The sequence below is a fragment of the Ailuropoda melanoleuca genome, chromosome 14, assembly GCF_002007445.2.
Source record: "Ailuropoda melanoleuca isolate Jingjing chromosome 14, ASM200744v2, whole genome shotgun sequence".
NCBI lineage: Eukaryota > Metazoa > Chordata > Mammalia > Carnivora > Ursidae > Ailuropoda > Ailuropoda melanoleuca.
Genome location: NC_048231.1, coordinates 50,837,990 through 50,862,182, shown reverse-complemented (window position 1 = coordinate 50,862,182; position 24,193 = coordinate 50,837,990). Strand labels below are relative to the sequence as shown.

The 24,193-nt window shown below is 40.5% G+C and overlaps 1 protein-coding gene across 6 annotated transcripts in view; it reads left to right on the top strand.

Moving 5' to 3' along the window:
* Positions 1-24,193, top strand: part of PTPRM (protein tyrosine phosphatase receptor type M) — a 784,719-nt gene that overhangs the window by 527,384 nt on the left and 233,142 nt on the right. For 3 of the 6 annotated variants that reach the window (XM_019797918.2, XM_019797917.2, XM_034642280.1), the window contains exons 12-14: positions 5,506-5,779; positions 6,779-6,815; positions 13,338-13,412. In XM_019797918.2, the coding sequence (XP_019653477.1) occupies positions 5,506-5,779; positions 6,779-6,815; positions 13,338-13,412 (386 nt within the window). The remainder of the gene's footprint in view (positions 1-5,505; positions 5,780-6,778; positions 6,816-13,337; positions 13,413-24,193) is intronic. The other 3 variants (XM_019797919.2, XM_011222861.3, XM_034642281.1) reach the window with 1 other exon arrangement.

Here is a 24,193-nt window from a genome sequence, read left to right as displayed (position 1 = left end):
GCTTGGACGTTGATAAAGGGGAATGGAAAAGAGCTGCTTGACCTTTCAGTGCTTAAATTATTAAAGAGCAAATAGATCTGAGGTCTGGATGCTTGCAAATCTAATTTCTCTTGTGGAGCAAGGATGAAAAGACAGTTTGGGTCTGAAATTGCTCTAGTCAACTTAGTTCTTCCTTTAATATATCTGAAGATGAGTAGATGGTAGCCATTTAAAAAGTAATATATCTGGAGTGGAGTGTATAACATACCAGCTGGCTAAAATGGGGGCCCATTAAATCATCATTTAATTCTCAAGTTTTCATCTAATCCTCACAAAATTCCTGCTTGGAAAAATTAATTTCTTTCGCCCATATCCACATGGATGGTATTTAAATCACAAAACAAAATTTTCTTTCATTAGAGAATGTCAAATATTGTATTGTTAAGTCAGAGTAGGGCAGTGCCTGGTGCACAGTAGGTGCTCAAAAGCATTTCTTGAGTTAGAAAACAAGTAAATATACACACAAGACAGCACACATTCTAACAAAGTTGGGGAAAAGATGGATGGGAAGTGAGAGATGAAGGTGTGAGAAGGGGTAGAAAAACAGGCAACTTTTGATTCTCTCAGGGCTCATTATTTAATCATGGGTTATCTTGCATAAACTTACAATCCAACCAGCATCTTCTCATCATGAAACCTGTTTCTTGATCATTTCTTCTTCTCTTTGCTCTTGGGTAATTAAGAAATGATTTCAAAATTAACTTAGTATTAAGTTTTAATAAAGTGGGGCATATTTGCAATTACCAATGTATTTCTTCCCTACCACTACATATAATGTATATAAAATAGAAATTACTTGTGGATTATATTATGCTTTCAAAAATATGTACCTCATGGCCCACTTCATTCTAAGTGTGCTGAGACAGAGATGACTAAATCATAGGCGTCTTCCTTCAGGAACTTGTGAGGTTTTTTAAAATACTGATAAATAGGGGCGCCTGGGTGGCACAGCAGTTAAGTGTCTGCCTTTGGCTCAGGGCGTGATCCCGGTGTTATGGGATCGAGCCCCACATCAGGCTCCTCTGCTATGAGCCTGCTTCTTCCTCTCCCACTCCCCCTGCTTGTGTTCCCTCTCTCTCTGGCTGTCTCTATCTCTGTCGAATAAATAAATAAAATCTTTAAAAAAATAAAATAAAATACTGATAAATAAACACAAATGATTAGTAGTCTTTACAGGAAACGTATTTTTGTGAGTGTGGAGCAGAGCAGAGCAAGACTACATCAAAATGGGGAAGCAGATCATAAGCCCCTGAGAGAAAGTTCATGAGAGGGTCACAGTCTTTTTATGAAGTAGGGTCATCTGTTGAGAGTAGCAGAAGTTTTCTGTGTGTTGGGGAGAACAGCACTTCAGTAACAAACTTCGGTCCAGACCAGGGTGAAAGAATAGAGGACAAGGTGTTTGTGATATGAGAATTCAAGATGGTGGCACTTGGACAGTCTGGAAGTGGTTGTGCTAGTCTTTCATCTAGAGGAGCTGGAAATGAATGATTACTGTTCTCAGTGCCATTGTCGACAGAGTTGCTGGTTGGGATCAAGAGCTGGAGAGGACACCAGCCAGGTGCTGGCCTCACTGCAGATCCAGGGGCGTCCTCACTGGAAATTATTAATGACTCAAAGAGAGATGGGAGAATGAATTGAGGTCAAAGGTGAAATTACCATCTATAGTTCCGTTGATATGATAAATGAGAAAGAATCTCTACACAATACTCAAAATAAATTGATTCTGGGATGTAAGTTGGGACCAGGTTGTGTGTCAGTTATGTCTGCATAAGCAGAGGAAGATGCCCTTGGAGCCCCTTAACCAGGGCTTAACCAGGGCTTAACCAGCCCCTTAACCAGGCCCCTTAACAGGTGGTGCTAGTACTGCCTTGTCTGATGGTCATGAGACCACGTCTGCTTCTTCATCACCTATAAGCCCCAGATGGAACAGGCACTTCACCTCTGAACCCCAGTTTTCACATCAGTAAAATAGGAAAATAAAGCCAACCTATGCAAGACTCCCGGCCTGGCACTTCCTGTATGCAATAATTTCTGCAAATTTTTTTCTTCACATGTATCTTCACATTTCCACTTTGTGTAGTGTATGGGTTTTCCAGAGTTGTTTTTTTTTGTTCTTTTATTTTAATGTTTTTTTATTATGTTAGTCACCATACAGTATATCCCTGGTTTCTGATGTAAAGTTCAATGATTCATTAGTTGCGTATAACACCCAGTGCACCATGTAATACATGCCCTCTTTACTACCCATCACCAGCCTATCCCATTCCCCCACCCCGCTCCCCTCTGAAGCCCTCAGTTTGTTTCTCAAGAGTTGTTTTTAAAGTGAAATATTGAGGGGCGCCTGGGTGGCTCAGTTAAGTGTCTGACTCTCGGTTTCAGCTCAGGTCATCTCTCAGGGTCATGAGATCAAGCCACATGTCTGGCTCCACGCTCACCTGGGAGCCTGCTTGAAGATTCTCTCCCTCTGCCCCTCCCCCCACTCATGCTTGCTGTCTCAAATAAATAAATAAATTTTTAGAAAAAGTGAAATTTTGAAAATCATGTCTTACAGCAAATAACTTGGAAAAAACTGACTGATAGAAGGAAACCAGTATTAAATATTATTTTAATTAATGGAGAATCCCTTTGCAAAGCAATTAATTATTCCTTTGATTTATCCATTTTTTTAAGAATAGGTTTTATATGCTGAACAAAATTCTGAATAAAAATATAAAATGCACCTTAGAGATCCATCTAATTCTCTTATATCATTGGGAAAAAAAATAGGACCCAAAGGAATTAATTTAAAAACCCAGTTGTGGGACGCCTGGTGGCTCAGTGGGTTAAGTATCCAGCTCTTGGTTTTGGCTCAGATCATGATCTCATGGTCACGAGACTAAGCCCTGCTTTGGGCTCTCTGCTCAGGGGGGAGTCTGCTTGAGATTTTTTCTCTCTCTCTCTTTCAAATAAATAAATAAATAAAATCTAAATCCCCAGTTATTAGCAGAACTAGGATTAGAGCATAGATCAATGCACATGCCACTCTGCGCCACCCCTACAAAAGTCATTTCAAGAGAACAGTCACATTTTCTCAGTGCCGTTTGTATTTAGTGGTGTAGGTTAAACTTCTTCATGAATCAGCTGTTGTTTGTGGTGTTCTGTCTTTTTTAAGATTTTATTTTTATTTATTTGAGAGACAGTGAGAGAGAGACAGCATAAGCAGGGAGAGGGGCAGAGGGAGAAGTAGACTCCCTCCTGAGCAGGGAACCCCGATGTGGGGCCCGATCCCAGGACCCTGGGATCATGACCTGAGCTGAAGGCAGATGTATAACTGACTGAGACCTCCAGGTGCCCCATGTTGTGCTGCCTTTTACTTTCACCTTGACCTCTTACTCTTGCATTCTATGACCTGACAGTTTGTTTCATATTTATTTGCTGCATATCCAACTACTCCAAAACTCAGCAGTTGGAAAGAACATTTCTATTTTGCCGTGATTTTGTGGGCCAGCAAAGGTTTGTCTGTGCAGTTCCTGCTTGGGGTCTCGGGGCTGCCATCATCTGACACTCAGCTATGTGGCCTCCCATGGTGGTCCACACACATGGCTCTCAGTGATGGCTGGGGGCTCTTCGGGACTGCAGAGCAGAATGCCTGCATGTGGCCTCTCCAGTGTGGCAGGTTCAGGGGGATTGGACCATACACAGTGTGGCTGGCTTTTTTTTTTCCAGAAAATGAAGCCTGGCTGAAGCCTGGGGAACTAGGCTAAAGATGCATGGCTTCCTCTAACCAAAGCCTTGAGAGTTACCCATTGTCCCACTGTCACATTCTGTTGGTTGTATGTTGTCATTAAGGTTGGCTAACCCCATTCTTGACGGGATAAGTGTCAGAATTTGCAGATATATTTTAAAATAAACACATCTAACCATATATTTAGGAAGTCGGAGAGAAGGGGGCAAGAAATTAAAGTCCCCTATACCTCTGTATGTGTTCCTTGTCCCCCATAGAGGATGATTCTTCCTAAATACAACCTTTCGTGTCAGATCCATTATGCAGTGGGAATTCTACCAGATTTGGTGGGGTGTCTTACATAACCAATAGAAAGTCTCTGATGGTAGGAGGTTAGGGAGTATTTCTGGTTTTTATTTAAGTTTACATCACACTTGAATATTCTTTATCGTTGTACCGTAATCCTCCTGCACTACCTGTCTACTGAGCAGTCGTCCTGATGTTCTGCAACAGTTGATTTTTATTTGGATAGAATTACAAACTGAACCGCAGCTGCTGTGTCGCATTCCTGTAATGGAGTGTGCTAAGTAGTCATACTCCCGGAAATAGGTGATTTCACTGAGGGCACGTGCAGAGTTCACAAGGGCAAGACCCAAAGAGGGTCCTCTCCAGGCCTTGCCCAGGCAGGTGGGGTGTACGACACCTCCCTCCTGCTCTTCTTGGGCATCAACGAGGACCCGTGTGAAGCACTCTAGGATTGCAGCATTGTTCCAGGGAGTCAGTGATTTTCTGAGACAGTGAGAACAAGATACGTTTCCTGCCAGAATCCATCTATCCTGATTCCGTTCTTGAAAGCTGCTGTCAAGTGTTAGTTTTGCTCAGTATCAGAAACCATTTTTTCCCACCAAAACTGCACAAATGTCCATCATTCTGGTAAAATATATATCTTAATAGAGATATCCATCCCCTCAACATTTTTCCTATTCTTCTATAGCTACTTTGAAATTCAGACGTCGGAAGGGGGCAGGGAAGAAGGGGGCTGGGTGCTGGGACTCCTATCTCGGAGCGTGCTCATCCCCATCTTATATGAAGTCAAGTACCCCAGTTCACGATCTACTCTTTAGGAACTGCTTGTAACTCCAAGGCCTTGGCTTTTAAAATTCCAGTCTCTTCTCTGCTCTCCTTGTGTCATCTTTTTCCATTGATCTGATATGGTGAAGGGCAAAAAAATATAAGAAAATATGAGAAGTTAAACCTTACTTAAACATGAATCGTTACATATTGTGTTTGTGATTTGTTAAAACTTCCCGTGCATTCATACAGATGTCATTGAAGAAAATAATACATTGCCTACTTTTAAAAATAAACTTACAGTTAATATAACTTCACTTATTAGGTAAATTGAGTTAATTTTCTATAAATTTGTCTTCACTTACACGTGAGAAAAACGTTATTTTAGTGTCTGGCTCACATTTAACAGCGGAGATCGTTATACAATTCTTTTTTTAATTTTTGTGAACTTCGTTTCCTTCAATACATTGTATTATTGGGGTGAGAGAGTTCTATGGGAGAATATCAAGCCCCTTCCCTCTCGCATTGAGCAGGTGTTAAGTGAGTATCCATTATGTACTAAGCCCTTATTATTGACTACATCCAGTGCATTCTTTATTTTGGATATCCTGTGGGCCCCATGCAATTGAAGGCAAAGGGAATCAGCCCAATTATCATAAAATATCACTGAAAATACTCCTTTTTCCCCCTAGTGTCTATCAAGTAGTTGTTGAGGAAGAACGTCCTCGAAGAACTAAAAAGACAACAGAAATCTTAAAGTGCTACCCCGTGCCAATTCACTTCCAGAATGCGTCAATACTGAACTCACAGTACTACTTTGCTGCAGAATTCCCAGCGAACAGTCTCCAAGCTGCTCAGCCTTTCACTATTGGTGATAATAAAACATACAATGGATACTGGAACACTCCCCTTCTCCCCCATAAAAGCTACAGAATTTATTTCCAGGCCGCTAGTAGAGCCAATGGGGTAAGTTTTACAGATGGTTATTTACTTAGGCGATTTAGAGTTATTAATGTGAACATAGATTAAAGAAGATAGTAGTAAGAAATAAAGGCATGCTTTTGTGTGTTTTTATTTGGAACAAATGTGGGTTTTCTTTCTCTTTCTAAACTTATTTTCACCTAGAGAAATTTATGGAAAGAAATGAATATATTTGTATTTGTTTTGGTAGGAAGAATATATTGTCAGCATGATGGTTTTTATTTTCAGTTTTTACTTGTTACAAAAAGTTGGCTAGCAATTCTGCTTAGCTTCCTATTTTACAGGAAAATAGTATAGCTACAACATACATGCAGCTCATTTAAAATTTTGAGAGATACACAACATCTGTCTTTTCAGCATATTCTGTCCCATTTCTTTGGTTTCACAAGAGTTTATGCTTCCTATAGCTGTGACTAAATTAGGTGTCTTTTTTTTTTTCTAAGAGAAAACAGCTTTAGAAAGATAAGATGAAAACAAAATAAAAACGTCTGAATTTTTTCCCCTTTCCTGTTCAGGCCAACCCAGAACTCTGGTAAGATATTAAAGTCTCCTTAGAAAGAAGCAGGAGTTTTCCAGATAACCACCTTCCTTAACAGCTGGGTCTAAGGATCATCATTGACTTGACTTTTGCCAGTGAAAAGGGGGGAAATCTAGGACCCTGCACAGAGAGCTAGCTGGGATCTGGAGAAGCCAGGGCCGCTAGGCAGAGAGATTTTGGGGGTATCTCCTCAGTCATCATCCGCTCCAGAAATGCCCACGGCTGCCGGCTCTGGAGCTAGAAAATGTATCTGAACGTGGTGCAAGGAGTAATCATCTTGTGAACATGTATTTGAGCAGAGTTCCAGAAGTTATCATTGTGTGATTAACACCACCCTCGGAACAATGAGATCTTTCCTTATCGGCATTTAAATAGAACGACAGATAGTTTTATTTGTTTTACATAAAACATGAATAGTGATTTTTTCCCCTCTTTATTTGACACAGGAAACCAAAATAGACTGTGTCCGTGTGGCCACAAAAGGTAGGTTGAAATCGTGGGATGCTCTCCCAGTTCGTGTCCTTTAAAAATTTAGATGGTATTTCAAAACTTCTTGGAATGTCAACTTCATTGAAAAAAGTGTGTGTATGTGTGGGTGGGTATATTAGAGTCTTAGCGGTTAACATTGACTCACTATTTCGTGTAGATATGCTTCTTAAAATAAGGAATCATATTATTGTATTCCAAGCAGTTTTCAATGGTTAGCCTTTTCAAAATTTTTTTAAAATAGAAGTAATGTGTATGTGATCTTAGTACAGGTTTTTTAAACCATAGGAGGACCATGACTAATGAATCTTCATATGCAAAGTAGTAAAATATTGCCTGCTGTTTTTAAGCAATACCTAGGGGTAAGAGCTCTCCCGAGTGGAGAGCATGACCTTCTTTTCACTGACGACGGGTCTATTGAACCCAGTAACTGCGTGATGTTAGTGGAACTTCTGTCTCCCAGACCTGGTTAAAATTCTGAGAAAATGTGATCCAGGACCAGATGTAGACATGACTGGGGCAAACCACCATAAGCTCGCCACACATCACCTCCTAAAAAAGGTACAGTTGTGTGTGGGCACGAGCTGTAAAGTCATCTTCTCAACCTTGCAGTGTGGTTTTAACCAGCATATGGGAAGTGTATGAGAAAAGTAAAGTCCTGCATTGAAGTGAGGCATTATAAATTAACACTTGTGGTTGAACATGCCCTTTCAGACCATCTGAGTGACCCTAGAGCACGGTGAAGTTCTGTGTGGTGTAATTGAGAAATGACGGCTTGAAGGCACCGTTGGGTCTGGGGCACTAGGTGTAATCGGGTCATAGGCAATCAGTTGAGTTTTGTTGGATAAAAACATCTTGTTTTTGTTGTTTCCCTGTCAGGGAGCATAGTTTGGTATGTCATGGACATCCATCTGCATTTTCAAGCTTCTCATTGAATTCTTATTTCATGAAAATATATGACCTTTTTATTCGGTTAGCGCGACAAATATTTCTTAGTTTCATGGTATGTGCCAAGCACTGTGTCAGGTGCTCAGGTCATTTGTATTTTGTTGTCCTCATGGGCTCATAGTTCTGTTTCCAACAATCTGTTTATATTGATTTTGAAACACTCGGTTTTTCATATCACATTGTACCTGATTAAGGGCCTTTATTTTTTGGAATAAATTAATAATAAATGAAATTACAGTTAGTGGTTGTATTTTATAAACTGCAATATGCTGTTTGCTATTAATTATTGCAGTATTATGAAGCCCTTGAATGAGGTAGTGATGTCCTGAGACCTCCAGACCACCACCCATGCTCCAACTGCTAGATTAAATTCTCCTTCCCCTTGGGGTCTGAAAGAGTAAATCCAGATCCACAGTGCCTAATTTATAATGCCTTACATTGAACATCATAGCTGAAAGATTTGAAAGCCCTTTCATACATGCATTATCTAGTTCTTCAACATTACTGTGAGAAAGGAGGCAGGTATTGCTATTTTTATTTTTTAAATGAAGAAAATGTGTATTTTTAGAGATGACTTGACTGACCAAGATCCCTCAGCTGATAATCTGTGGGTCAAGGCTTAATTCCAAGCTCTTGGACTCCAATCCAGTGTTTCACTATGTTTCACGGCTCTTTGCCCAGCAGAACCTCTAATATATACAATTATAGTGCTGCATTGTACAAGTGTCTGCTCTTCCCCTTTATTAAAATTGAGGCCCTGCCCAGTTTACTCTGAAAACAGTGAAATATCTGTCATCATGTTTGGCTACATAGCTAAATAATCATATAAGTAACACGCTTGTAGATACGGAAATCTGACGTTGGCCGTTTTCACAATAGATTGAATTAGAGGGTGATTTGGATCATTTTCTTCCATCAGCTAGATTTAATCAATATTGTGATTTGTTTTTCAATTCACCCAAGGATGATTAGGCAATCAGATGACCTGATTGACTAAATATTCCCCACTCATATTTTCGGAGTCGTTTGCAAACATTTATCTAGCAACAGACTCTATCCAAATCAACTCTTTTGGGGAAAGAAGGGAACGGATGTTAATAGTCATTACGTAACATTGTCATGTCTATTCATGAAAGCGTAATGCAGGAGGACGCCTCGGAGAATATCTCCTTGCAGGTGAAACTGCACTGTCCCGTACTAGTTTATTTGACTATGTTCTACACGTACAGGTTCAGTGAACTTCCTTTACGGCACACTCTAAAGTTTCACCCCCGCTACAGTCAGATCATTTTTCTTTATTCATGCTAAAAATTCTTTCAGCAGTGCAGGAAGCCATTCCATCTTGACTACTTAGTCAAAACAGAGAAATAGGCAGTTCTAATAACTCTGTTGGTACCCTGCAGTAAAGATGCTTGAAATTTAAAAGAGTTCAAACTTTCTGTGTTTTTGCCACATACGGCTGACAGTGTGGTGGATTAATTGAATTTCCAGGCACTAAACCACTTTCCTAAGCAGCATTTTGAATTTACAAAGATGTCGATGTTCTCATGAAACAACTGTTGACAAGTATCTTTATAGAGGAAGTATGGAGGTGGATTTGTTTTCACAGGAAGCTAGTTTGTAATTTCAAGTATGGGTATGTCTCTTAAGGATATATTTCATACTATTTATACATTTAATGTTGTGATTATTTTAATCATATTCCACAGGTATATTTTGACACTAACCATCTCAAATAGAAAGCCTCATAAAAATTAGACATGGGAAAAAGCCCTAAGGTGTGTTCTTACCTATCACCGCACATGTGGGGGATTGCCTATATATCCTAGTACCCTTTAATTTTTATATCCGGATTCCTCATAGGTATATGTAACTGTATTTTTTTGTTGTTAGCTATAGGCAGACTCATCACAGAATATTCTATCTCTTGAGTTAAAAGATAAAGACACCATACAATAATAGCACATGCATGATGTTTGGATGTCACCCTCAATTTGTATGGTGGAGCTAATAGAATAGCTTTTAGCTATTCTTAGATTCTCTTAGTTTTATTTTGATTTTTAATCACATTCACATTTTTATAGTTGGATTCTTTTCAAGACCACTTTGGTCCAACTGTGTCTTAGCACTTAGCGTATGTATTTTCTTTGACTTTTGCATACCTTGTAGCTGCCTCGTGGTCAGTGGTAGGGTTGAAACTCTTTTTATGCTAGTCCTGGATGGCTTTGTTGATTATCAATTCTAAATGGACAGGATACACTTAAAAATCAAAATCTGTCTTGTAGGTAAATTAGACTTCTCATATTAAATGAGGTATATCCATTCTAATTGATATAATAATTTAAACTATATACTAGCATCAATCTTCCATAAAATAGTATTTTCCATAACATGATACCAGCTGTCTTTCTCCTTGACAGTATAGCCGTTTTGAGGCTTTCTTGCTTTACACTTATTTTAAGATGTCTGTGAGCACCTACTAAATGTTAGGCGTAGTATAATATATGAGACTTCCTAGTATGTAAATATATCACTTTTAAATTTTTAAGGATTTTGTGTTCATAAAAGTTTTGGGTGTTTTTTGTTTGTGTCTTTGTTTTTAGTGTGTGGAGGCTAGAGGCAAATGTGTGTGCTTATTCCTTTCTTTGCTATGATTTGGCTAACAGCAGTGTAACTAGAACTTTAAACAAAAACTTCATGAGAACACATGCTAAATTCTTTCCAAAAGCATTATAGGACTCAGACTATAAGTCTTAAACAAAAAGAAAACAAACCATTATTCTAGTGTCATATTTTAAGGTGAATTTTTTTGTGCAAAAAATGCTTCACTGTTTTTAAGCTCGGTATTTTATTTAACTTAACGTTTGTACTGCAATGTGCGTATGCTTTGCTGGAAGACCTTCAGAAAACTTTGAAGGATTTGCATTGTCCTGATACAATTTCTAACTAGATTCAGAAATTTGAATGTTTCTTTTTTTAATCACTAGGCTCTTTGAGAAGAAGTTTCTCTAGATTGTTTTCCTGTTCACTGTTTTGTTCAAAGAAATACCATAGTTTCTAGGCCACAGTGCTGCAGAATGAAAACACACCGATAAAAGAGCTGAAAAGAATGTCTGTTGACACGCAAAGCTGATTAAGATTCCTTTTAATTATTCATATTCAGTACAGGAGAAAACAAATTATATAGTAAGACCACTCATCTATGCTAATCTGCTATCATTTAGCTGTGGATTTGGAAATAGAAATATAGATAGATCATTCAGCATTTTGTAGAGAAAATATTTTCTTTTACTGACCTGAAATAGTCTTCCCAATGAATGTCATGAGTACATCCAGGCTCCTGAGAAGTTACTAAGGAAAAGAAAATCTGTTTAACTTTGTCCAACCCTACGTTTCCCGAATTATTTGATCCAAACTCATTTTCCAAGGAACACAAAAGTCATGCAAAAGAGTTTGGTAAATACGGGTTCCTCACATTCCAGAAGAGCCCACCACATGCAACTGAAATGGGACTTTGGAAGCCTGATCCACTTTTTGCTTTTCCATTCAGACCTTTGGACCTAAAAGAGATCCTAAATTTATCAGCTACTATCAGATACTGTCTTCAAAGCAAAGGATTGGGATTTCCGACTCTACCTTACCGAATTTAGCAGTATTCTGTTTTATAATGCATTTTTATTGGTATTTTAAGACAGGGGGCAGCAAATTCTTAGGCAAAGGTCAGATGGTAAATATGTTAGGCTCTGTGGGCCATATGGTCTCAGCTCTCCCGTTGCTGTGCAAGAGCGGCCTTGGGTGGTGTGTAAGCAATTAAGTCTGACTGTGTTCCAGTAAGACTTTATTTGCAGGCCGTGGGCCGGCTGACTCCCCTTTTAAGGTAATTTGTAACAGAATCAAGTTTTTTCCCTCGTAACTAAAAATAATAGTCACAAATGAATGCTTTAGAAGGCAGAACATAGAGATCATATAAAAATCCCTCATGGTATCTATAATGTACCTTTTCCATGGGGGTTTTAAGCCTCCGATTGCAATTTGCCTTTCCTTTAGTTGTGAATACACGGTTGTCCAACATAACCATTTTCAAGTAACTTTCTGTTCATATTGTTTATCTTTTTCAGTATTGGGTAGGTGCTCTGTTTTTGATAAGACAACATAATTGTTCTCGAAAGCAGAGTAGGTCACATTTTCTCGGAAGTAATAGAAAAACCACACAAGAATTTTGGTTGAACAATAGTCTATGACCAAACAAATGTTATATGTTTACACTTGGTACCAATTTTGTAACAAGTCTTAGAAATCACATTTTACTGTTTACAGTTGATTATATCAGTATGCAAAATTGCATACTGTATCCTATCGAGAAAATTATCTCTGTAGTACCTCGGGAGGCCTCCATCTTCTGACCCAACTGGTAGTTTATTCATCTCACCTAGCAAGACTAGAAAGTTTTCATTAGCAATGTGTGAAAGATAATTATCCCACTTTTGAGCCCAGTCGCTACAGTTGTCTGGTTTTAAGGAGCAGCACCGTTTGAATGATGCAGAGGGATATTTCAAAATACGATGCAGCACCAGTTTTGGGTTTAATTGTCTGCAGATGGTAGATGATCTATTTTCCTTACTCGCTGCCACATTTCTAATAGCACCCAGGCTGTTTCATGTAAATTAGTAATCTTTCATGTAAGCCTGTCCTTAATTTTCCAATATTTTTTCTTTGCATCATTTTCCAGCTGTATCATGTTAGAACTAACGTTTTAATTTTCTACCACCCTCCCCCAATATCTGTGTGTCATGAATGTTAACCATTTAAACACAACTGCTGAACTGTGCAGGCAAACCAAGAAACCCGACTGGTCCGCTTCAAGAATCTTAATCTTGTCTTGGGTCACACGTGGACCATGACAACGATAGCAAAGGCGATTTCTCATTTTCCTTTCTTTAACCGATGCTTTGAGATGCATTTTGTTCAGTCCCTTAATATGACAAAATAAGGTTCCTAAATAGAAATGTTCTACACGAAATTTAGTTATCAGAGAAATTTCACTACCTAAAAAATGTTTTTAGTGGAAGATAATATGCTCCACAGAGGTGATTTTAGCATGAAGAGAAAATATTGTGACTTCAGCCGCAGAATTTTAAGTAATCTAATAAATTTTAAAAACCTAAAGTTGGGATCATCAGCATTAGCAACGAATCATTTAGACACTATGCTCAATAGCAGCTAGAAACACTTTTCAGTCTAGAGCCTTATTTAGGGCTTACGTTTTGTTTTTACTTTTTTTTCCCCCCTTTGGTTGATCTACCCAAAGTCTCAGCCAAAGCTCACAACTGTGACATAGTTAGAAATCTAACTGCCTGACGAAAACCTGTTTAAAGGAAAAGAATTCTGAAAATTCAACACTTTGCTATGGTTTTTTTTTTTCTTTTTTCTTTTCTTCTCTTTTTGTTGTTGTTGTTGGAACAAAGTTGAGACGATGTGATATACTGATCGAGATTCTCCTTGCTAGCCTAGCTTCAGTCTGGCTTTTTCTTCCCTCATGCATGCTGACCTGGGAATCTTCCTTTGCCATAGCTGCGATAATCGTGACTCAGCTTACAACACCTTACATTCGCATCGCCCCTGCCGCAGGCGACGACCAACTGACAGGTCAGACGTTCAAGTATAGATGAGTCATCTTGCCCATTTCCTGCTCATGTTTCTCAGCTCTGTTACCCCTCTACATTTCCTCCTTTGCTTAAGGCTTGTTCACAATGTTTCAGACTCTTGGTACAGACCTGTGCCCGCATTAAATTAAGTGATGTGCTTGCCCTCTTCTGTGTGCGCATTTATACCCATGCATTAAGCACAGTGCCACTGCATGTTTTCATTGTGTGTTTGTCTGTTGGTGTGCTCCTTTCGAGCCTAATGTTAAACAGAATGAAATTTGCTGGATTTGCAGTAGCAATGCCATCAAACAGGATTTCAATCCAAATACAGAAAGGTGGATGCCCAGTTATGCAAATTAACCTAAAAAGGCTTTGCAACGTGAGGGTGAGCGAGGTTTACTTTTCACCTTGTAGAGTCTAGTTTGCACGCACATTTAGTAATGCACAGTCTTAAAATGAAGCCACCCAAAGCTGTTTGGGGTGACACTGTTCAAACAGCTTCTCGTGTACATACAACTGGAACGGAGCTGATTGCATTCCTTCTAGAGCCTTGTTTCAAAGCAAAGTGTTTATATAAAGCAGTGGTACATCTGCAAGTCAAATGCATTGAATAATTTAGGGAAGTTTTAAAAAAATTGAATGGCTTAGAGTCATGGAGTTGAACTGTGTGCTTATTTGTAGAAGGAGAAGCACACAGAAAGAGAACTTAGCTAAGGGAAATTAGCTTGTCCATTCGTACTGTCTCTAAAGGTGTATGGACATCTGCATAAACTCCTAAGGAAAGAGTCCAGTAAATTACTCCAGATCAAAGGTGAGTGGTCAGAGAACCCCAGAAGACAAATTTTTGTCCTGCAGTAAAAGCAAGCCATTGTCAAGATTTCTAACATAATTACGTGGGCAGGTTTCAAATTCTGGTCTCAGAGACATCACCGACATTATAGTTTGTGGCAGGTAGGACAGGCATGACTCAAGCTGAGTAAGAACATTCAGCTGCTTTCCATAGAATTTCCACTCCAGCAATTGTTTTAAGCAGATGAAACAAAGGAATATTCTCTAGCGGTTAAGGGAAAAAAGTATAGCTTTAACTCATGGTAAGAATTCATAAATGTTTAAGTTGTTCTGTGAGCTTATTATTTTGGAAAGTAAAAGTAACTGAGACTCAGGAAATGTACAGACTGGAGTTTTGTAAGGTGAAGAAATGTAGGCTAATTCTGCTTCTTCCTCTCCTGGAATTCCATACATATTTCCAGTCCTCTGTTTCAGGGCCTGAAAGCTATAAAGTTATTATTAACAGTTCTGCTTCTGTCGCTTCCAAGTTTCTTTTTAAGCACATTTCTTTTAATGATTGAAGTGCTACTTGTTACAGACTCTTTCCTATCCTGAACTTCTGAAGTTCTCTTCCCAACAATAGAAGTACTTATGGGATAGTGTCTTTCTTAGCATAAGCCCTCCGCTCCGAAACCTTCATATGTAAGGACTGGCGCATGGCCCATGGTCAGGTTAGGTGACCGGCTCGTAGGTGACCTGAGATCCTTGAGCAAGTGTGACCCCAGCTGCGTCTGAGCTGGCACCATTGTTGTCAGCAAACCATTAAAAATGGATTGGCCCCACTATCCTAAAAGAAGTGCTGTGGGAAATACAGTTAAAGACCCCTTCACAAGCTCTGCCTTATCTACTACTTCTGTATTAAGCATGCTGTTTACTAGGCGCGAAGTTAGTGAAACTTCTGAACATAGCTTCTCTCTAAAACTTGCATAATTACGAACATACCTCATAAATCAGCCCCCTTCACAATGCTTTCAGATCCGGCGTATCTTGTTATTTGGGAACTAGTCTGTGAAGGACACATACGTTGCTAGAGTGTATGGCTGCCATTCTTTTAAGGGCTTCAGATCACCATCATTTACTTTGGTTTATTAGAGATTAAAATGATGGAGTATTAGAATAAGCCTCAAAAACCAGTAAAAAACAACTCCTGACCAGTATTTACTGCTAGTCTTAATGACGGTTAATCTAACCCTGATAAATTCAAAATCAAGTAATATTTCTTTTGCATTTTCCATTTGCATCAGCCGTCAACTTTGATAGCAGTAACACTGTCTTTTTTAATAGATTTATTCATGAGTCATATTGCAAGCTTGAGACTTAATGCATTCAGTCACTGATCTGACATTTATTGAGCACCCTCTGTGTGCCAGGTAGAGATCTGCTACCTCTTCTAAAGAGCTTTGCTCTGTATGGTTGCCCAGGCTCTTGGCATGAGCCATTTTACATCGGTCACATCAAAACTGGCGTACACACATGCTCTTAGGAATGAAAACTTACTGTCATGCTTGTCATTTAGCAGTGAGGAGAGGACAACAGTTTTGTAACTAATGGGCAAAAAGGACATGGATTTCCAAACCTTTCTCGTCGTGCAGAGCAGCTTAGGAAATGGTCACTGGGACAGCTCTGAGCACTGCACATCTGTGACCCATTGAGCATTTGTGGTCTTGTTTATTAGATCAATATGGTCCCTTCCAGAAACCAACAGGAGACGCATGAGGGATACATTCTGAAGTGCCCTCCGCAGTGTTTTGTTCTTTTTGTTGTATCTGTGCTGACATCATACTCCTACAAGTTACTCAAGGCTGTACTTAGACTAGGAAACTTGAGCGAGATGGTCCTCTACAGCGCCATTCCTTTGCGCCAGAACTCGGCGCGTGCGGCTTGGGTTTTCCTTGGCGTGGGTGGGACCTCACTCACTCATCTAACACCAGAGAACACAAGCGCCCTGGTGACCCGATGTCCGCACCGGGACTGTGCTGGACAGAGCAAGATGCTTCTAAACATTAACTGACCTGAGTCACCGAGCAGAGGCCGGTCAGCCCGCAGAGTGCTGGTGTACTGGACGCGCGGGCCTGTCATCGCACTGGGGAGTGTTTCTTCAAATGTGTTGTCTTCAGTCAACAGTGAGAATACATCATTATCCAATACACACATATACCTACACATTAGTTTAACTGAAGCAAAGGCATTTGAGACCATACTGCCAAGGCTACTCATGCAGTCTGGTGTGTTCTATCCTGTTCCATCTTATTCTAGTTCATTTTTTTTTTTTTAATTCTAGTCACTACCTTCTAAACTGATTTCATTTCCCACTCTTGGGTTGTAACCCACAGGTTTTAAAAATGCTTTACTCAACCACTGGATTTAGGAGATTATAAAAGGAAACAGAATATATAACTGGAATAAAGGTCCTATCTACCTCAAAACTGCTCTAAAGAGTGCATACAGAGAAAGTTCTAGAAACTAGAAATGCTTCTGGTTTCTACTTTGTTCCCTTTATGTGATTAATTGTCTGTAATATAGTACTGCTTTGGGAAGAAAATTAAAAGCTGTACACACGAGGAATTTCTAAGATTTTTTAGTTAATTTTATAAATATCTCTAGGCTGTTTATTTTATATTAAGATATTTCTGTTTATGATTTAATAACCCAGCCAACTCCGAAATGCAGTGGAGAATGTTATCCTTAAACAAATTTTTTATCATCCACTTCAGTTAACCCATATATCTAATATGATAAGATCTGTATCTTAGAATATTTATAAACAAAGTGACTTCTGGGATTCAAGTACAGATCAGATATGTGAGAGCATGTAGAATTACTCGCTAGATATAATTAGTACTGAAAAAAAAAAAGAGAGAGAACTAGCCAAAGATTATTCCCATACAGTTTCAAGTTTTGAAAAATATACATGTAGCATATGTCTGTATTGTCAAAGATAAACACAGCTGGACATTAAAGCTGTAAAAACAGATTTTATTCAGTAACTACTGACTGTAGGCGATAGAGGTGGGCTCCATTTTGATTTGTGCAGAGGGGACTGGCGTTTTAAAGGGAGAATGAGAGGGTAGGGAGGATGTAAGCAGGGCTCAGTAGTCAGGGGAGTGAAAAATTACAACAATCAGGAAGGGTGTGTTGGTCCACGAGACACCTATCTGGTTGGCTAACTGGCATTTTTCCAAGTTGGGCTGCTCCCCCCCAGGGGCTGGGACACAGGGGCCCTGTCTTCACGTGTCACTAAAACAAACCGTCAGTTCTTTGGGCAGCTTCGGGTTTTCTCAGGCAAGCATTTTAAGGGGGATTGGGTCACCTAGGGATGCAGCCTTGAACGGTTAGAAACCATCGGTGTTTAAGTCTTTACAGGCCAAGGTTGAGGCCTAGGGGAGGAAGGGCTCGGGGGAGCTGGCTGGGAGTTTGGTCCCAGAGAGAATCTTTGCCAATATGTAGGCAAAATGATCAAGAAATAAATCCCAAAGACTTTCTTTTTTTCCTTAATGTGGCTCTTAAAGCAAATAGTTTTTATTATTTTTATTTATGTATGTATGTATGTATTTATTTTAGAGAGAGTGTGCACATGGAGGGAGGGGCAGAGGGAAAAGGAGAGAATCTCAAGCCACTCGTCTCGGAGGCGAGCCTGACTCAGGGCTCCATCCTGTGACCCTGAGATCATGACCTGAGCCGAAACTAAGAGTTGGCCTTTTTTTTTTTTTTAAGAGTCAGGCATTTAACTGACTGAGCCACCCAGACACCCCAATAGAGGTTGTTTTTTTGTTTTTGTTTTAAATGTAAAATCTAAAACATGGAAGTCACTGAACTAGATCCCACTGAGGAAGTCAAGGCACTGAGTGTACGAGAAGCTTCTCTGTTCCGGATGCTCTTGTAGACACTTCCACAGGCATTATTTCACTAAGTCTACAACAGCCTCCTGAGAGAACATCGTCACACTTTCAGTTGAGAAAAGGAAGCTCAAAGAAATTAAACACCCCCACAGGTCCCAGAGGACTGAAATGCAGTCAAGTCAGGGAGAGAAATAAGATTCCAGGCTTTCTGACTTGAGCCCTGGGCTCCTCTGACCTCATCGTCTGTTTGAACTTGTCCCTTTGTCCCTTTGTGCCCTCTGTGCTCTCCTCTGTCCCCTCCTCGATCCCTCAGGCCTCACTTGCTTCCCACCCGGCCCTGACACCCCATGCAGCCCTTTCAGGTGGGTTTTTATTGACACCTGGACTTTCTGGGCCCCTTGCCCCCTTGCCCTCACCGCACATCATCCTGGTCCCCAGCCTGAGAAACTCCCATCGCCTGCTTGCCTGGCTCCTGTTTTCATACTTCCAGGTGTTGCTTGACAAATGGCAGAACAGGCAGATTAATTCTACTCGAGGTAGGTGCTTTGCCCCTCACCTTGGTGTTTCCCACTGATCAGTGAATGTCCCCTGTATACACAGTGACAGAACACTGCCCTCCACTCCCACCCAGCTGTTCCCTCAGCCCTGAGCCCTGAGATAGCTGGCTCAGGCCTCCCCTTCCGTTGCTGTGCCCTCTGTCCTGGGCAGTCTGCCCTTCGCCAGCCGTGGCATGTTTGTCCTTCCTCACAGCCCTGCTGGTCCTAGCCATTGGGTCACAGAGAAGGATACCTTTTCCTTAGGAACAAAAACCATAATTGAGGCTCACCAGAAACAGCCCAGGGAGATTTCTCAGACTCTTTCTGATGAATGGGTCTATAGCAAACATCACATTTAAGTAAACCCTGAAGCCCTAACACCATCTTTCCAGAATATGTGTTTCTCCTGCTATCTTTACAAAGAATGAAGGAGAGTGCTAGATCCTTTATGTCTCAGCTCATGAATTTTGAGCCCTAGGCCAGGGCCGCCACTAGGCAGGGAACCCAAATTAGGATCTAAATTTGGGGGTGATCGTAGGGAGAGATACATCGGGAAAAGTAGGGATCTCAAATCCTTCATTCCACAGATGCTCATTAATCAGTTGCCAGAGACCGTCAGCAGTAGAAACCCTATAAATTGTCTGGTCCAGTGGTTCTCGAACAGTGCTCTGTGGGGTTCCACGGGAAAGCCTCAAGAGCTTCCTCTCACATGGGCCTCTGAGCTGGGCAACAACTTCATGTTAGAACAGTTATGGGTTAGCATGGCCGGTGGAAACATGGGCTCCCGAGCTAAATCAGTCAAATCTCAGTGGGGTCGCCTACCAGCAGAGTGACCTCGGTCAAGTTACTTCGAATATCTGTGCCTCAGTTTGCTCATCTGTGAAATGGGAGTTACAGTTTTACTCACAGTAACTTTGTCAGGATTAAATGAAACAGTAAAGTACTTAGTAAACCTTCAGTAAATATTAGCTATTACTATTTCTCTAGCACATTCTTTTCAATTATGGGAATGAAGCAAACCCTTTTATTCCTTCATTGATTCATCGAGCACATATTTCCTGAGTGCTTGCCATATGTGGTAGACACGGTGCTAGGCTCTTGGGATATGTCAGCGAATGAACTAAAAAAACTCAGATATACAGAACAATTTTACCCTATGTCTATACAGACCTCATCCCCAGCCCCTATAATAGCAGTCTTTCTCTCTTCATAAAAATATACAAGTATATCCAGATGTTTTTTCACTACCCCTTATGTACTTAACTCTGCCACTTGCATTTTACATTTAATAGGCAACGGATTCTCCTTCAGGCCAGTGCATACAAGTCTAAGACATTCTATACCAAGTTGAATATTATTCCTCTGTAGGGACATGTGATGGTCTCTTCACACAGTCCCTTGTTAAGGGACATTCAGATTTTCACCAGTTGTTTGTTTGTTTGTTTTTTCCTGCTAACAACAACAGTCACCACCACAAACTAGAATAAATAACCTTCTAGATATGTTCTTTCCCTTGTAACATTTATTTCTTGATGATTCCCAAATGTGGGTCAAAGGGCAAGTTCATTTTTTATGTAGGACTGGCCATATTCCTTTCCTTCCAAATTGTAGCAATTCATCCTTCCACCAAGTACCTGCTAAGTGCCCCTTTCCCACAGCTCCACCTGCTTTGATGTTTACCACCTCATGTTTCCAGTATAGTGCATGAAGGTGGGGTTCTCCTGACTTTTCCTGAAGCTGGGTATCCTGGCCTGTGTTGATTGGCCATTTGCATTTCTTCTTCTGCATTTGTTCATACTGATTCCTGTCAGCCACTCTTCTTTTGACTCCATTGTGTCTTTTGGCATAAAGAAGTTTGCATTTTCAGATAATCAATATGTTCCCATTTTCCTCTATTTCTCCAAGGTTTTTGTTTTGCTTGAGAAGGTCTCCACATCTCTGTGATTATGCAGCCATTGCCCTGAATTTTAGCTCTTGAATCCATCTAGAAATGACCACTGTTATGGTGTGGTGTATTGCCAAGGGAGAAGTCTAGCTTTTTCCAGATAGACAACAGTTAGACCAGCTCTCATTATCAAATAAACAATTATTTTTTCACAGAACTGAAACACTGTCTTATCATATATTAAGATACATGTATAGATTTTGTTATGGTCCTCTTTGGGTCTTCCTACGTTATTATCATATTCTTTTATTATGCTGGCTTTTATAATATTTTTTGATATGATAAAACTAGAATTCACTCCATATTCTTTGTCAAAAATTTCTCCCTACTGATCCCTCCTTGTCTACTTCTCAGTCCTTAATGATGGCCACAGACTTAGATGAATGCCCCCCTCCCGTGAGTAACTCTCTCCCTTCCTCCCTCTGCCTCATTCCACACCCATTGCCCTGACCTCCCAGTTGTTCTTTGGCCGTATCAGCCCTGCTCCCTCCTTTGACCTTTTGCTCCCACTTTCCCCTTGCTTGAGAATATTATTCCCCAGATATCCACTTGGCTAACCCTCCTACCTCTGGTAGTCCTTGCACAAACCCACCTTCTCAACAAGGTCGGCCATGAACAATCACCCTCTTCACACTGCAGCCTTCCATGAGACCTCTCTCCATCCTCTCCACACAATCTGTCCCCTTACACTGCTATTTTCTTCTTTTTTATAACACTTCTCACCTTATGTGTTTATTGATGTTTGCTCCTTTCTTTCTCCCCCTCCTAGAATATAAGCCCCTGAGGGCAGGAATCTTCATCTGCTGTTTTGTGATATATCCTAGGCACTGTGAAGGTGGCCAAGCACGTACCGGTCAGGTTCCAAAAATGCCACTGAGGTTCCATTGGAATCTTATCAAATCTACACATTATCATGACTGTGGAAATATGATAAATCTCTCCATCAATTCAAATCTTGTTACAAGACTTGTAATACAGATTTGGAGTTTTCTGCATTCGCTGGCCTTGTCAGGTCTCCCTCTAAAATATATATTCTAGGTTCAGTGACATCTCACCTTCTCTGGCCACCACACCAGCCTGGACCACCGCACATGCATTTTAACTATTCTCATGGCTCCCTGTTGACTCATTTGACACATGGCAGCTGGACTGACTTTTGGAAATTGAAGTCTCGTTCCATCACTCCTCTTCTTAATGCCCTTGAATAGCTTCTTCCTGCACTAGTATAAATTCCAAATGTCATGTCACAGCAAAGGGGCGCACAGGGTCTGGCCCCTCTCATACCGGCCCTCGCCTTCTATCATGTCCCATGCTCAGTGCTGATCTCCTTTCTCTTCAAAGCACCAAGCTGGATCCTGGACCGGCAGTTTACACCTCCTCTTCCCTCTGACTGACACTCTAACCCTAATCTTCGTATTTCCAGCTCCTTCTCAGAGTTCAGGATTCAGTGTGGAGGTACTTCCCTCCAAGAAGCCTCCCTAGACTACCGTGCTGAAGCTCAGGGCCTTGTTGGCCCCCGGCCATTGTCCTGCCCATCACTCTGCTTGTTTGTGAGTTTGCTGATGACTGCGTGTCTCCTTCCGGAACGTGGGGGAGGCAGGGCTTCATCTTTCTGTCTTGTTCCAGTGTAGCGCGTGGGCACCTAGCAGGTGTTCCACATTATTTACCAAATGACTGAACAGTTGACCTTCCTTGTTAAATTTAGTCCTATGTATTTTATAGCTTTCATCATATCGTTAGTAAATTTTGAATAAATTTTGATGAGAACAGGAAGCTTTTGAATCTTTTTATTTTGCCTACTTTGGACTGATTTTATGTTAGTCACAAAATTCTCCTTAAAAAAAAAAAAATAGACCTTTGCACTGCAAATAAAACAGACCCATGGTTTTCAACCTGTTTTTAAAAAGCACAATATTAATTAGCTGTTTATTTTAGCAAGAACCATAAGAAAGGTTTAATTTTAATTTAAATGTTTTAGAGAGTGGCCTGCCCACTCACATCAACATTATCTGGTTCCTCCCACTCCCCAGACTCCATCTGACCACTTCTCTGCCTCCACCTGTCAGACCCAGCCAGTGGATCTTTGGTACTCTTTGGAAATAATAAGCTAGGACAGGCCTAAGTATAGATATGCAACATTTGCCCTTCTGGGGACCCAGGGTTCTCTATTTGTAAATGAAGAGGTAACTAAAATCAGATTTTAGCCATACTGAGTGGCTCAGAAGACTGGATACAGCTCGAAGATGGTGTGATTGTTTACTAAATTTGAGCTTAGTCAGTGGCAGGAACAGCAAGTGCAAAGGTCCAGTGGTGGGAAGTAGCACGACCAAGAATGAAATATTGTAAAAAAGGCCCTCGTGGCTAGAGAGCAGAGAGCAAGAAGGATGTGTGATGAGTGGTCAGGTTGTACAGACAGATGGAGGCTAACTAGGACCTCAGAGGTTACGTTAAGGACTTTCGTGTTGATCCTACAAGCAATGGGCAGCCATTGAGGTATTTTCAGAGGTGGACAGGTTCAAGTTTGCACTATACACTCCAGCCACACTAGAAACATGGGAGGGTAGATGAAATAGGTCAAAGACTGGAATAAAACTCTAAGCAATGGAAGCTTGTCTGGCAGCTTGAAAAAAAAGAAAAAAGAACAGAGGGAGCGGGTATGAACAGAAGAGCTAAATGCCAGCAAACTGATACAGCCCAAGTTCTGGCCCTGAGGTCTTAATAGTCGGCAATCAGCATGGAAGAGCACGTGGTAGAGAATTTAAGGGACAAGTTCAAACATATCAAAGCAACACTCTAAGTACCTTTGAGATGGAGTGGTTTCATTCAACCTCTTGCCTGAGTTATCCACTTCATTTATTTTGAGAGCTATTTACCGGGGTATTCATATGAATCAAAACTGACAAAGAACATAAAGGATAATAAAACTCAGCAATATTGTTTGAATATATGGTCACTCAAATAAAATCTCACCACCATTAGCTGCAGACAGTTCTATGTTGCCCTTTTAAGAGTTCAGTCATTAGACTCATAAAGTGTTGTATTGGAGATTGTTAATTTTGTCGACTACGAAATATATGTAGAAATACTTTTATCTACTACTACAGGGGCTGTGTTTCCTTGATCTTGATACTCCCCACAACCTGCCACTCAGTGTTTGGCACTTGAAAGACACTCAGAGACCAGCTGTAAATTTCTGATGGACTGAATTCATGTGTAAAAGTTAAAAATCCATTAAAGGCATGAACTAATTTCCACACCCCTTTTTCTAAGAAAAATAATGTCTGTGCTACAGACGAGTTCCCAACGATGGCTGCCATTAGGAGGCGTGGGACTCAGGGAGGGGAGGGCTGAACCAAGTGTCACATGGCCATCCCGTGGTCAGCCTTTGTTAGCAAATGGGACGTGCTGTTCTATTCTGATAGAACTAAGTTACAACTTTGCCAACCCTGAAATACTTCGCTTTAGGGAGATAGGCTCTGCCCTGCTCCAAACATGTTCACTGTCCATACTTCAGGAGAGAAGCGTCGCTCATTCATCACTTAATGTGAAGAGCTTTTCGTCCCCTTGAGAAGCTCGGTGTGTAATTAGCTTTGTGTTAAGAGATGCAGAGAATTCAAAAAAGTGCAATTTATAC